This window comes from Thamnophis elegans, chromosome Z, assembly GCF_009769535.1.
Source record: "Thamnophis elegans isolate rThaEle1 chromosome Z, rThaEle1.pri, whole genome shotgun sequence".
NCBI lineage: Eukaryota > Metazoa > Chordata > Lepidosauria > Squamata > Colubridae > Thamnophis > Thamnophis elegans.
In genome coordinates this window covers 74522127-74535862 of record NC_045558.1, presented here as the reverse complement: position 1 = coordinate 74535862, position 13736 = coordinate 74522127, and the positions used below count along the sequence as shown (strand labels likewise).

Here is a 13736-nt window from a genome sequence, read left to right as displayed (position 1 = left end):
AGTGCATCTTATACTCCGAAAAATACAGTAGTTGAGTTATGCCATTTCTGATCTGTAAGAATCCCTTACCTAACCATTATTCAGAAGAAAACTTGTGCTTCCTTTCAGAAGTTTCATAAATGGTTGCAAGCATGATTCTCTGATATAAACTACCAAAGGAATTGCCAATGACTTTTCTCATTTCAGGGCAGTGCAGCATTTATTGAAGTCTAGACTATTTTCACTTCAAGCAGTGTGCAGGATATATCTGAATCGCCTATTGTATATTCAGTTTCACAGCTGAGAATAGAAAATGCACTAGGGTCCTATCTCTTCCGAGTAGAAATAATCTGATCTGAATTAGAGCTGTTGTTTATGGTGGTTATAATTCCTCAGCCACTTCTATAAAGGAATTTCCACCCAAAAAACTCCTCAGCCGATGAGTGTGTCCTCCTATCAGCCCTGGAAGCCATCTTTTTCTTTGGATCTTCAGGGCTGCCATATTTGGTGGATGGGCATGCTGTGGGAACTGGGAGGGTGGTTGGATGGCAATGGGGTGAGTTGTATTGTCATAACAACATTCTTTCACTGGGAGTCAAGGATGTTCACCTGGAAATGTGTAACTGGGAAACAACTCCAGTTAGAATGGCAACTCAATTGGACCATGTGACATTAGTTACAGAATAAAAAAAAATACTTGAATCAATTTCAGAACATATGTTTATGCATTTGAATATTAAGACTAAATTGTAGTCTCTTGCCCCCCCCCCCCCCCACATAGTTTGGAACTATGTGCTTCAGATTTTCTAAAGCATGGATAGCAATAATTTAGATGTGTATTGAAACTCATTGAGAGGATGAAAATTTATTGTTTTCTGAACATTCTAAAATTCACTGCAAAATTAATTGTATTCAGTAACAATTCCCTTTAGAATTTGTTTGAGAGAGTGTGACAAGGAAAGCTATATGTAGTTCCCATCTTCAAAAAAGCGGGAAAAATCGATCCAGGAAACTACAGACTTATCAATACTTGGGAAGATTCTGGAAAAGATTATCAAGCAACAAATCAGTGAACACCTAGAGTCAAACACAGTCATAACCAAAAGCCAACATGAGTTTGTCAAAAACAGATCATGCCAGACTAATCTTATTGCATTCCTTGACAAAGTGACAAAATTAATGATCCAGAGGAATGCTGTTGATATAATTTACTTGGACTTCAGTAAGGCATTTGATAAAGTAGACCATAAGCTACTACTTGATAAAGTAGAAAAATGTGGGTTAGACAACATTACCACCAGATTTATACCTGGCTGACCAACTGCACTCAACATGTAGTTCTCAATAGAACTGCATCTACATGGAAGGAAGTATGCAGTGGGCTACCTAAAGGTTCTGTTTTAGACTCAATACTCTTCAACATCTACATCAATGATTTGGACGAGGGGATAGATGGGGAACTCATCAAATTTGCAAATGACACCAAGCTGTCAGGAATAGCCAACACTCCAGAAGATAGGCTTAAGATTCAGAAGGATCTTGACAGACTTGAACATTGGGCACTATCTAACAAAATGAAATTTAATGGTGAAAATAGTAAGGTTCTACATTCCACAAGTACAGCATATATGGTACTTTTCTCATTAGTAGTAACTGTGAGAGGGATTTTGGAGTCCTAGTGGACAATCACTTAAACATGAGCCAGCAGTGGGCTACAGTTGCCAAAAAAGCCAACACAGTTCTAGGCTGCATAAACAGCAATAGCAATAATAGCAATAACAGTAGACTTATATACCGCTTCATAGGGCTTTCAGCCCTCTCTAAGCGGTTTACAGAGTCAGCATATTGCCCCCAACAACAATCCGGGTCCTCATTTTACCCACCTCGGAAGGATGGAAGGCTGAGTCAACCCTGAGCCGGTGAGATTTGAACCGCTGAACTGCTGATCTAGCAGTCAGCCTGCAGTGCTGCATTTAACCACCGCGCCACCTTGGCTCGTAGACGGATAGAATCAAGATCACATGATGTATTAATATCATTTTATAATGCCTTGGTAAGACAGACTTGGAATACTGCATTCAGTTTTGATTGCCATGATGTAAAAAAGATGTGGGGACTCTAGAAAGAGTGCAGAGAAGAGTAACAAAGATGATTAGGGGACTGGAGGCTAAAATATATAAAGAACGGTTGCTAGAACTGGGTATATATCTAGTCTGATGAAAAGAAGGACTAGGGATGACATGATAGCAGTGTTCCAATATCTCAGGGGCTGGCACAAAGAAGAAGGAGTCAAGCTATTTTCCAAAGCACCTGAAATAGGACAAGAAACAATGGTGGAAACTAATCAAGGAGAGAAGCAACTTAGAACTAAGGAGAAATTTCCTGGCAGTTAGAACAATTAATCAGTGGAACAACTTGCCTTCAGAGGTTGTAAATGCTTGAACACTGGAAGTTTTAAAAAGATATTGGATAACCATTCGTCTGAAGTGGTGTAGGGTGTCCTGCCTAAGCAGGGAGTTGGACAAGAAGACCTCCAATGTCCCTTCCAACTCTGTTATTCTATTCTATTCTAAGAGGAAGGGGAAAGAAAAGGGGGGGGGGAATTGAAAAAAGAAGAATATGTTTAGCTCAAGGACAAATACGTTGTCAACTCACTGCTCCAAAAGAAACTGAGGAATTTCAACAGCAGCCCAACCAATTCTGTTATCTTGTAAAGCCATCTGTGTGAATCATGAGGAAGATTACATATCAAGTATATTTATGGAAATGTTTTCTGCTTATCATGAGATATGCTGTAAACACAGTATACTTGGACTTCAATAAGACATTTGCAAAGTAGACCACAATCTACAACTTGATAAGATTGAAAAATGTGGGTTAGACAACATCACCATTGATGGATTCAAAACTCAGTGTATAGTCTTTAATGGAACTGCATCTACATGGAGGAAAACTTGCAGTGGAGTATTCAAGGTTTGGTCTTCAGCCCTATACTCTTCAATGTCTTCATAAACGATTTAGATGATAAGATAACGAATTTGTTAAATTTGCAAATGACATCAATCTAGGTGGAATAATCAACACTTTATAACATAGGCTCAAGATACAGAAAGCTGTTGACACAGTCTTGAACACTGAACCCTATTCAAAAATGCAATTCAGAAGTGATAAAAATAAGGTATTACACCTAGGCAAGAAAAAAACTAATGCGTAGGTATAGAATAAGTAGTACCTGTGTAAACAGCAGTAACTAAGAGATGAATCTAAGAGTCCCAGTAGACAGCCATTTAATATGAGCCAGCAGTGTGCTGCACTTGCAAAAAATCCAATACAATCCTAAACTGTATAAAAAGAAGGGTAGAATCAAGATCACTTGAAGTGCTAGTATCACTCCATACTGCTTTGATAAACTATACTTAGAATATTGTGTCCAGTTCTGGTCATCACAATATAAAAAAGATGTTGAGGTTCTAGAAAGATTGCAGAGATTAGCACCAAAATGATTAGGGGACTGGAGGCTAAAACATACGAAGAATGGTTATAGGAACTGGCTATGTCTTCTCTAACAAAGAGAAGAATGATTGGTGACATGATGGCAATCTTCCAATATCTCAGGGACTGACACAAAGGATGGTCAACCTATTCTCCAAAGCACCTGAAGACAAGACAAATCAAGGAGAGATCTAACCTAGAAGTAAGAAGAGATTTCCTGACAATTAGAACAATTAATCAATGGAATCTCTAGCCTTCAGATGTTGTGAATATTCCATCACTGGAGAATTTCAAAAAGAGACTGAACAGTCATTTGTCTGGAATAGTATAGAACCTTCAAGGTCCCCTCCAACTTTGTTATTTTGTGAAAAGAAATGCAATTACCCTTGACTTTTTAGTTCTATTGGTACTTATCAAGCCTAACTTTATAACTGTAGAATAGTTATTTGGATTTTTTTTCATACTTGTATTAAATTGCAAGAATACACAAAGAGAAGAAAAACTGGCAATGGAATACAGAGCATAACAATTCAGCAAGTCCAGATTTAAAGATGAAAACTACTGATACAACTGAATCATAGTCATAAGCAAAAAACAGCAGGATCATAATCAAGAAGCCAGCATAAAACTTACAGGAATTGTATTATTCTTCACTGTCACACTGGGAGTTGTTGCACGCAGTGCCCCACTCACTCCATGATAATATTTGAAGCAGATCTTTGTTTCAGCTAAAAGAAAAAGTAATAACTTTGAATTATATCTGTTGTGCAGACTCAATCTTAGTATAAGAAAATTCATTTTGAGTACATAATTCATGCACTCAAATAATTCTTCAAATTAAATAAAAATTAATGAATCTAATTAAAAAGTTATTTTTAAAGATAATACAATTACAGGTAGTTCTTGAATTATGACCACAATTGAGCCCAAAATTTATGTTACTAAGTGAATCAGATGTTAAGTGAATTTTGCCCCATTTTATGACATTTCTTGCCACAGTAGTTAAGAGAATCACTTCAATTAAGTTAGTAACAGGATTATTAAGTGAATCTGGTTGCCCCATTCACTTTGCTTGTCGGAAGTTTGCAAAAGGTGACCACATGACCCTGGAATACTGCAATCATAAATATGAACTAGCTGTCCAGCATTCAAATTTTGATCACGTGACCATGGGAATGCTGCAATGGTCATAAGTATGAAAAAGTCATGTCACTTTTTCAGTGCTGTAACTTTCAACGGTCACTAAATAACTGTTGTAAATCAAGGATTTTTGTCTTTTGGTAGGCTAATTTGAGAAGGTATATAAATGGAGATTAAGAACTTAGAGATAATTAGATAAAAATATAATAAATATTCAAATTTAAGAAATTATTTCTGAAAAAATGGGCCTGATTCCATATTTGTTACTCTTGTTGAGCACAATAGAAGTTTTGCTGACCATTGTGTAATTTTGATATTTATGATCGTTGCAGCATTACCATAGTCATGTGATCAAATTTCAGACACATGGCAACTGATTTATATTTATGATGGATAGCCTTTGAAAAAGGCACATGTGATTCATACTAACTGATAGAAAATTATTCAGACTTCTGCATTAAGTTCTATGGTGTTTTATAACACCAGGTCTTTTTTTTCAGCATCATTTCCCTTATTTTTTTTTTCAAATTTGCCATATAAACTTACTCCCAAGGCAGTTTAATATGATTACACTTTCTGTTGCTAAGTGAGACATTTGTTAAGTAGATTTTGCCCCGTTTTATAACCTTTCTAATCACAGTTGTTAAATGAATCACTGCAGTTTTTAAGATTAAAAGGTGACCATATGGTTCCAGGACACTGCAACCATCATAAATTTCCTGTAAGCCGCCTTGAGTGAGTAGATGGCAATATAAATTTTCCAAATAATAAACAAACAAACAAACAAACAAGTCAGTAGCCAAGAGTCTGAACTTTGATCACTTGGTTATGGAGTTGCTGTAACGATCATAAGTGTGAAAAACGTTCATAAGTCACTTTTTTCAATGCTTTTGTAAATTTGAATGGTCATTAAATGAACAGTTATAAGACAAGGATTACCTGAACTTGCATTATGATGCTTATAGTAGTAATGTTTTCATGAACACTTCCTTTGGTACTTGTCATGTTTTGTGTTCCATCTGAATTTTCAAAAGGTTACTTTAAATAAAAACAAAATGGAAGCACGCAAACTCTAAAGTAAAGCACCCACTTGCTTCATATTCATTGTAAGAATACTTTTAGAATAATTTTATTTCTAATTTTAATTTTAGAATACAAACTATGTACTACTTTTTTGATACTTTTTTGATACTTTTGGTATATATTTTTTGAAATAATAAATTGAGGTGAAAGTTTTGCTGAAGTACCAGTAATACAGGAAAGGTTTAGAGAGAACTTATATTGAACAACTTCACCAATTTTCCTTTTGATAAATGGGCACCATTTTGTAACGAGGTGAATACTGATATGGGCTATCATTTTATGAGAACCAAAAATGAATTTGCTATTCCAAATATTTCAATTAAAAGGCAACCTAATATCTGCCAAAAGTAATTCAATTAAAGCACACAAGTGTTTATTATTATTACATATACACAACAATTTAGGAAACTAATGGTCAAAGCTAAACTGGTCCTAGATAATGGTAATAGAATTCATAGAGGACTGGACTTGGGTCTCTTGTGGCAACACAATATCTCCTAACTGATGACTGATGACAAAATCACCCAAAGTACTTTTTGATGCAGTGAAAAAGAAATGCAGAATATAAAATTTATGGTGAATCATAATGAAACAATACTCAGATCAGTGTACCTGAGGTATATAACTATCAATCAAACATTAGGACAGGAACAGTAGTTCTCAGCTTTGGTTTATTTGTTTACAGTTCAAGGCCAATTATAAAAAAATGTATTAAATACTATGTATTTTATCAACATAATGTTACAAAATGGGCCCAAAATACATAATTAATATAAAGAAGGAATAAAAAGTACTTCTATAATGATATATCTAATGATAGAAATTTTAATGATACCTTCTTGAAGGTATTTGAAAATGGATTGAATAGAAAAAGATAGAAGATAGTTTTTGTATAGGGAAAGCTGATTTATCTATCTGTTGTCACTCATGCCAAGGAAAAAAGTCAAGGAGCATCAATTATTGTGTCTGTTTTAGAATGCTAACATGTTTCACTTTAAATGCATATGAACTAAAAACTCAGGCTTTCATTTACTAATTTTCTTGATCGCATGAAAGCCAGATTGGAGGGAGAGATTGACCGGTTGATGTTGCAGCAGGACGGTTATGGGATAGCGGAGCTCCATAGAGCACCACAAAACCCAGGCAATACCTGCTTCCCAGGAGATCCTATTGGGCCAAAGCCACCCTGGAGGGGTGATGAAGAAAGGAGAGATGCTTTGTAGATCATGAGCAAACAGCAATTTCCTTGTTTAATTCAAAGAAAACCCCCTTGATCAGCAACAAAGACGATAATCATTTTGGCAAGACCGAAGCTGTGACAACCAGGTCAAGAAGAATATGTGTGGGAGTGGTTTGTGGGCAGAGGATTGAAACTGGGTGAGACAATTTTCAATTTCTATACTAGAGACTTAAACCCAAATAAAATAATTTTTAAGAAAAAAAGACTCTCCAAATCATTAAGAAAGGGGCGATTTAGTACATGGAGAAAGATTATAGACCTTAAAGGGAAACAAACTTTTAATGGAAGACTGTGACTGGAAAGACTAGACTGGAACTGGTAGTAGCATGAAAAGTGGTTCAATTTGTGGATAATATTGTACAAAGAAAGAGGAACTTTGCTTTTTTATTTTTTAACCAATCTTTCTCTTTGGCAGTCAGCTGTTTTATTTTTGCTGTGTTTAATGCTGGAACTTAGAGCGATGGTGCCACCTACTGGTCAAAGACGATATTATATTAGTATATGGTGGGAATAACCGGGGAATGCAAGAATTATTTGATAATTCAAGAATAACAAAGAGGAGAAGAAAGAAAATAGTGAAAGGTAAACAACACCCGGAAGGCCTTTTTATTTTGGTTCCACATCAACTGGAGTTTTGACTGCCTGGGAGTACTAGGGAGCCGTTTGAAGATTTTTAAGGCAAGGTGGATTACAATTAACAAGAAACATCCTTGAGACTGAATATCTGACTTTGTGGATTAAAGGCACTTGGGAAAATTTGGTGGGCCAATTTGGATTATTAAGATCATTTGACAGAACAGTCTACGAAGCAAAAAAAAAGAAAAATTAAGGACTATAAATTTAGGGGATTTTGAGGAACAGTTCCAGGACTGTGTAAATTTTACTAATATTGGCATTGTTGGTGTTTCTGGGAAACCGGGATATTGAAATTTTGGTGGAATATTGAGCAGTGATTAGCAGAGATTAGTTTATTACATCATCACAAAATGTTACAATAGAGGAAAACAAATGTAGTTTATAAAGAAATATTATTGATGTTTCAATGTATTAAGGAAGATTTATTAACAAGGAATCATAGGGAGATGATAGAATTGATGCAGGATATGGGTGTGAGTCTAGAAACCCCCCAGCAAATGACAATAAAAAATGAACAAAAAATTCAGAAAATAGAGGAGATCAGAAAAGAATCTGAAACATCTGAGGAAAGAATAGAGGAGAAAAAATCAAAATTGATTCAAGTAGACAAAGATATAGAAGAGATAGGAATAATTTCTAATATGGAACAGATAGAATATCCCTTAAAAATTCAACATATAAAAGAGAATAAAGGGAAAGATCTCCTGAAAATGATGGGGGAATTACAAATGGGTACTCTAGAGATTCAACAGCAAGAGATGGATGTTGTGGCAGATGAAATGTTTAGATTAAGTAAACATGATAAAAGAAGTCACAAAATACCAGAGGAGAAGCATGAAAGATTCACCAAGAAGTTAATAAGAGTTAAAATTCTAAAAAGGGCAAGGGAAATGTTTAAAAAATGCAAGAGCAACATTAAAAGGTAATAAAGAGCTAGTAATGGATCCAGAAAAATTGTTGAAACAGGAGATAGGAGAGGAACAGACAAGGAATGCAAATGAACAAGAAACTAACAAGGTAGAAAAAGAAATGAGAAACAAAACTCAGTGGGACAATGCTATTGAGATTTATAGAGGCATGGAAAGAGTAGAGAGGAAAAAAGGAAAAGGGTATCCAAAAAAGAAATTAGCCAAAAATAAAGAGAAATAATGGGAGGTGGAAAAGGAACATTTGAAGGAGAGCCATTCAAACAACCTATTGAAAATAATAGAAAAAAATCAGAAGAGAAGATATAAGACATATAAAAAGAAGAAAAAGAGAAAAGAAAATCTAAGAATTGGAGATTAATAGAATGAAATGTAACTAGTAGAATGAAATGAAATATTTTAAACATGGCAATAGTATATACCTAATTAAGACATGTGTGAGCTATATTAATACTTTTAAGTGTGCAAAGTAATTGTGTTAAAAGCTTACTATATAAAAATCTGAAATTGAAGACGTATGTTACTTGTAGAAAATAGATGAAAAGGGAATGATAAATTTGGTTTATTTTTAAAGGGAAGAAAAAATGATATTCTTTATTTATATAATAAAAATTAAAAGTTGGAAAACAAGAGAAGAAAAGTAATACGGCAAAAATTGGAAATGGAAATATAATGTAAAATGAATTATGAATATGTGAAAATATTAAAGGGGAAATCCAGACAACACTTTGCTCATAAAATAATTTTTAATTATGCAACAAAAAAATAAGAAACTTTGTTTTATAAAAGGAGTGAGGAAGGGAGCTGTTACTCACGAAACTATATATGCATTTAATAAAAGTTGTTCGTCTGAAAAAAAGAAGTAAAACGGGAAAGGGATGATGGATAGATATAGAATATTTTTTAACATGGCGATTATTATATGAAGTGTTAGAAAAAAGAAGTAGAAAATAGAAATTGGGAAAATAGTATTATGTATACTGAAATATAATAGAACACATTATAATTACTATGTATACACAAATGTTAGAAATTGAAAGTTTATGATTACGTATATTTAAATAGTAGTATCATTATCAGAATTGTGTGTAAAGTATATTGACCCAGACAATATACTGTCCACCAAGCATTTTTGGATGTTATAAGTATAATCTTTATTGTCATTGTACTAAAATACAACAAAATTGTATCATTTTAAAAATTATTAAAAAAAAGAAACGAAAAGAAAGCCATTAATTTCAGCCTTTAGAAGAAAGCAATGGCAAACGACTTCTAAAAATACTACCTAGAAAAACTGTGGAATACTTCAGATAGCTGCTAGAGATCAGGTCTGACTTAAAAACATTTATTTTCTTCATAGCAATTTCAACAGCTCAGTTCCCACAGCTTTACTGACTTATAAACCATGATAAAAGATTGGTGATGTCAAAATAACTGCATCATGCCAAATGTGGCTGAGGTTGATTTTTCAATTTAAAGGAGTTACCTTATACAGCTTTATTTAGAATTGGAATGACAATTCAGCACAGTAGCTTGTTACTTAGTATGTAAATATTCTGTACAAAAAATCTAACCTATTAAATTTTCTGAAACTAGCATACTGCTATAAACAGATGGGCACACTAAATATTTAAAGCTTAATAGTGTCTTAGTATCAGCAGTCTGTATTCTAAGTAACAATAGTATATGAAGTATATAATTTTTCATTTAAAAAAATCAGGAATGGTGAATAAGTTCCTCTGAAAACCAACATGTTTTGATCTTTTTCTGCAATTTACAAGCACCGGAAAATATACTCAGTGTGAATAAAATATGTCCTAAATATCATCTATAATCCTTAGAAGCAGAGCAGTAGAGAAACTTAAGGGAGTTCCAATCAGCTGTTTTCATATAAAAAGTTTTCTTCAAACACAGAAAATTTAAAACCCATTAAATTACAGTACCATTAACAGTAGCAGACATCTTTCTATGCTCCCTTGCTTTCTTGCTACCCCCCTCTTTTAATTATTGTATATTGATTTTACTTTTATTCGCATGTAAGTTATGCACATTTTGAAATGAGGGAGAAAATGTAAATGAGATGAGGGGATACAATAGATAAAGAAGGAATTTGCTTTCTGTATGATACATTTCTGCCATTATAATTAGAGCTTAAAATTGTTAATTGAGAAATAATAAAAAATGGAAAAGAAAATGAAAACCTTAGTCAAAGGTTTTGCTCATTTTAAACAGAAATAATAGGTAACTTTTCACAATGTTAGCAACTACAGAGTTTAGGTTAGCAAAATTGGAATAGAAACAGGATTTATCTACAAATGGACAAGTTGGAATTAATGAGTTCAGTTTCTTTTCTCTTTTATAAAACAACAACAAAACCCTGTAGTATGTTTGAAAGAGCCTTTAAAACACAATTATTCAAGACCACAAGTGTACACATGTTTTCTGACAGGCTGGGATGATGTTTGATAATTATATCAAAGTTGTTCGGAATTATAATGTTTAGTGTAAAAGAATGAGAAACTATTAAATACAGGTGGTCCTTGGGTTACAATGGCAATTGGGACCCACTAGAAGTGAAGATGGGTCAATGAGGGTTGGGGGCAGGTGCTGGGAAATACAAATAGGTGCTAGAGATGTGGGTAGGCCATAAGAGCTGCAAGATGCGGGGGGGTGGCTTACTATAAATCATGATCAGTCTCAACTTTCACAGATCAATCATGAAGAAGCTCCTCCTTGTTCAATGTCATTGTAATTTTGAACGATCACTGAATGAGGAGTGAAAATTCAAGAACTACTTATACATCACTGTAATTTCTAAAAGAGTGTGACAGAAATAGAATGTTCTAAATGAGAATTATGTACATAATACTTCCCCCTATTGCATCCTGGTTCCAGTTGAAGTGCTAAAGCAGGGATGTCAAACTCAAGGCTCGCAAACCAGATCTGGCCCATGGGTTGCTTAGATCTGGCCCATGGGACTCCCTGGAAACAATGATCGACCGGCCCATGGTGCCTCTGTCAATGAAAATGGAGCTCCTCTGGAGCTCAGTTTCCTCTGACAGAGTGTTGCAGGAATATTGCAGCCAAAAATGGAGCTTGTGAGGGCAACATGTGGTCCTCCCAAGCTCCCTTTTCACTGGCAGAGGGTTGCAGGTGATCATCTGGTCACCCATTTTCACTGGCAGATTGCAGGAAGCCGTCACAGTTGAAAACAGAACTCAGGGGCCCGTTTTCGCTGGCAGAATGCTTGGGCCACTATAGACAACCCCAACATTAGTTACATCAAGCTAGACACACCCACCCTGGTTCCCTTAGGTCAAACACAACCCTGATGCGGCCCTCAATGAAATCGAGTTTGACACCCCTGTGCTAAAGAGATCTTTTGATATTATTACAAATTTTCAAGGACAAAGAAAAATAAGATTTAAAATAGGTAATAGAAGTCCTTCCCTTATCCCCCAGTATATCTTCTCCATTAATTATGTTGTTCCAAAGTCTGGCATATGACAATTAGTGCAGCCTGGCAGCTATATTGAAAAAAGTAAGAAAAATATATAAAATGTCATGATGGACAGAAGTGGTAGGAAGAAGATTGGATTAAACAACCAACAAAAATGTTCAGAGTGCACTATAATGTGTAGTATGAATATAAACAATAAATTAAATTAGTATAATTATGTACTGTGTGTGTTAAGATTATAAATTGAGTAATTTAATTTGAGAATGGAATTTAATTTTAGAATGGAAAGACAACAATATTTTTAGACAAGGAGAAAAACAGATGCTTCTGTGAGGTGTACATACTGTAGTAGCATCTTAGGTTTATTAACTCTATTCAGCATGTTAACTTCTATTAAAGTTTAGATTTTATCAATGATAGTTTTATCTGGTTAATTTTATATTCCAATATTAAACTGAAACATTCAATAAAATCCTAGTATTATTTCTTGTTTCATATCCAGATTCAAATGCATAACTTTTTTAAATCAAACAAATCACAGGTAGTTAAATGCTTTAATGTGACTGCATTAATTTAGAGATTGGTATTTTATTATTAGAACATGATGTGTTAATCTATTTAGTAGCACTAACTAAAAAGAATCAATCACCTTATAACTTGACCTGATAAGCCTAATAAATATACAGGCAGGATAGAGAAGAGCTAGGCAAAGAAACAAAGGAGAGCAGAGCAAGGCCAGTTTTCAATCTAATTGTGAATGCAAATTTGAATATGGTGGAAATCAGAGGTGGGTTCCTACTGGTTCAGACCGGTTCAGCCGAGTAGTAATTCATACTGCCATGCCCCCAAACAGCTTCTGTCTTGTTTCTTTTACTACTGCGCATGTGCGCATACCCGCATCAAGCATGCACACGCTTGAAGCGCATGTATGTACCCGAAGCGCATCCCTGAGTGAATCCACCCCTGGTGGAAATGTTCTGAACAAATACTTTCCAAGATTCAGAAACCAAGAACAAAAAATAGTGTTAAGACAAAGGATGACAGTCATATTTGGAAAAAACAGATTGCTAATATAAAGGGGGGAAATTCACAATGATCCTTGGTGAGAGAAAGGTTAATCTTTCTTTCCCATTCTTAATGACCACCCTAGGTTCACTTTCTCTAGAATTGAGATAGTGACAATGTTTGGACAAGAAGCCTCTTTGGATCTTCTACTGGATAACTTTAGAGAGAACATGTTAGTCAGCTGCCTGGGGCAGAAGAGCTTTAAAAAATTTCTGCTCGCTGCAATATAATCCTTTCCATTAAACATAACAGGAAACAGTTATAACAACAGCAGGGTATTACCTGATAAATTTCTCAACTAAAGAATAGCAGAAGCTTTTGTTCCATCCCCTTGAAAGGGGGAGGAACTAAATTGTTTTATATTACAAGAATCTTTTTTAAGAGAACAGCTGCATTTTTTTTCAAACCATATGGCAGATGCATAGATTGTGTCAGATTGTACAGCTCCTGGAGTGAATCAAGAAAGGATATTTGTAGAACTCTGATTTATTTCTTTGGAAAGGATTGTGCAATCTTTGCATGGTCCTAATCTGTAATCTAGAAATAATAATTAATAAAAAAGATAAACTCTTTACTTTCACTTGTACCCATTGCTTTATCCATGTACTATTAAAACTTCTGTCTTTTTGTTTGTAATCTTCAATAGGGCAACAACTGGGCAAGAATATTCAATAAAGGTAGCTCAGGTTTACAGAATGTTAGAAGCCATGATTCC

The 13736-nt window shown here is 34.5% G+C and overlaps 1 protein-coding gene across 1 annotated transcript in view; it reads right to left on the bottom strand.

The window, feature by feature from the left end:
* HECW1 (HECT, C2 and WW domain containing E3 ubiquitin protein ligase 1) overlaps window positions 1-13736 on the bottom strand; it is a 169866-nt gene that overhangs the window by 110835 nt on the left and 45295 nt on the right. Inside the window, 1 exon segment of the mRNA XM_032237319.1 lies at window positions 4105-4199. Coding sequence (XP_032093210.1) covers window positions 4105-4199 — 95 coding nt within the window.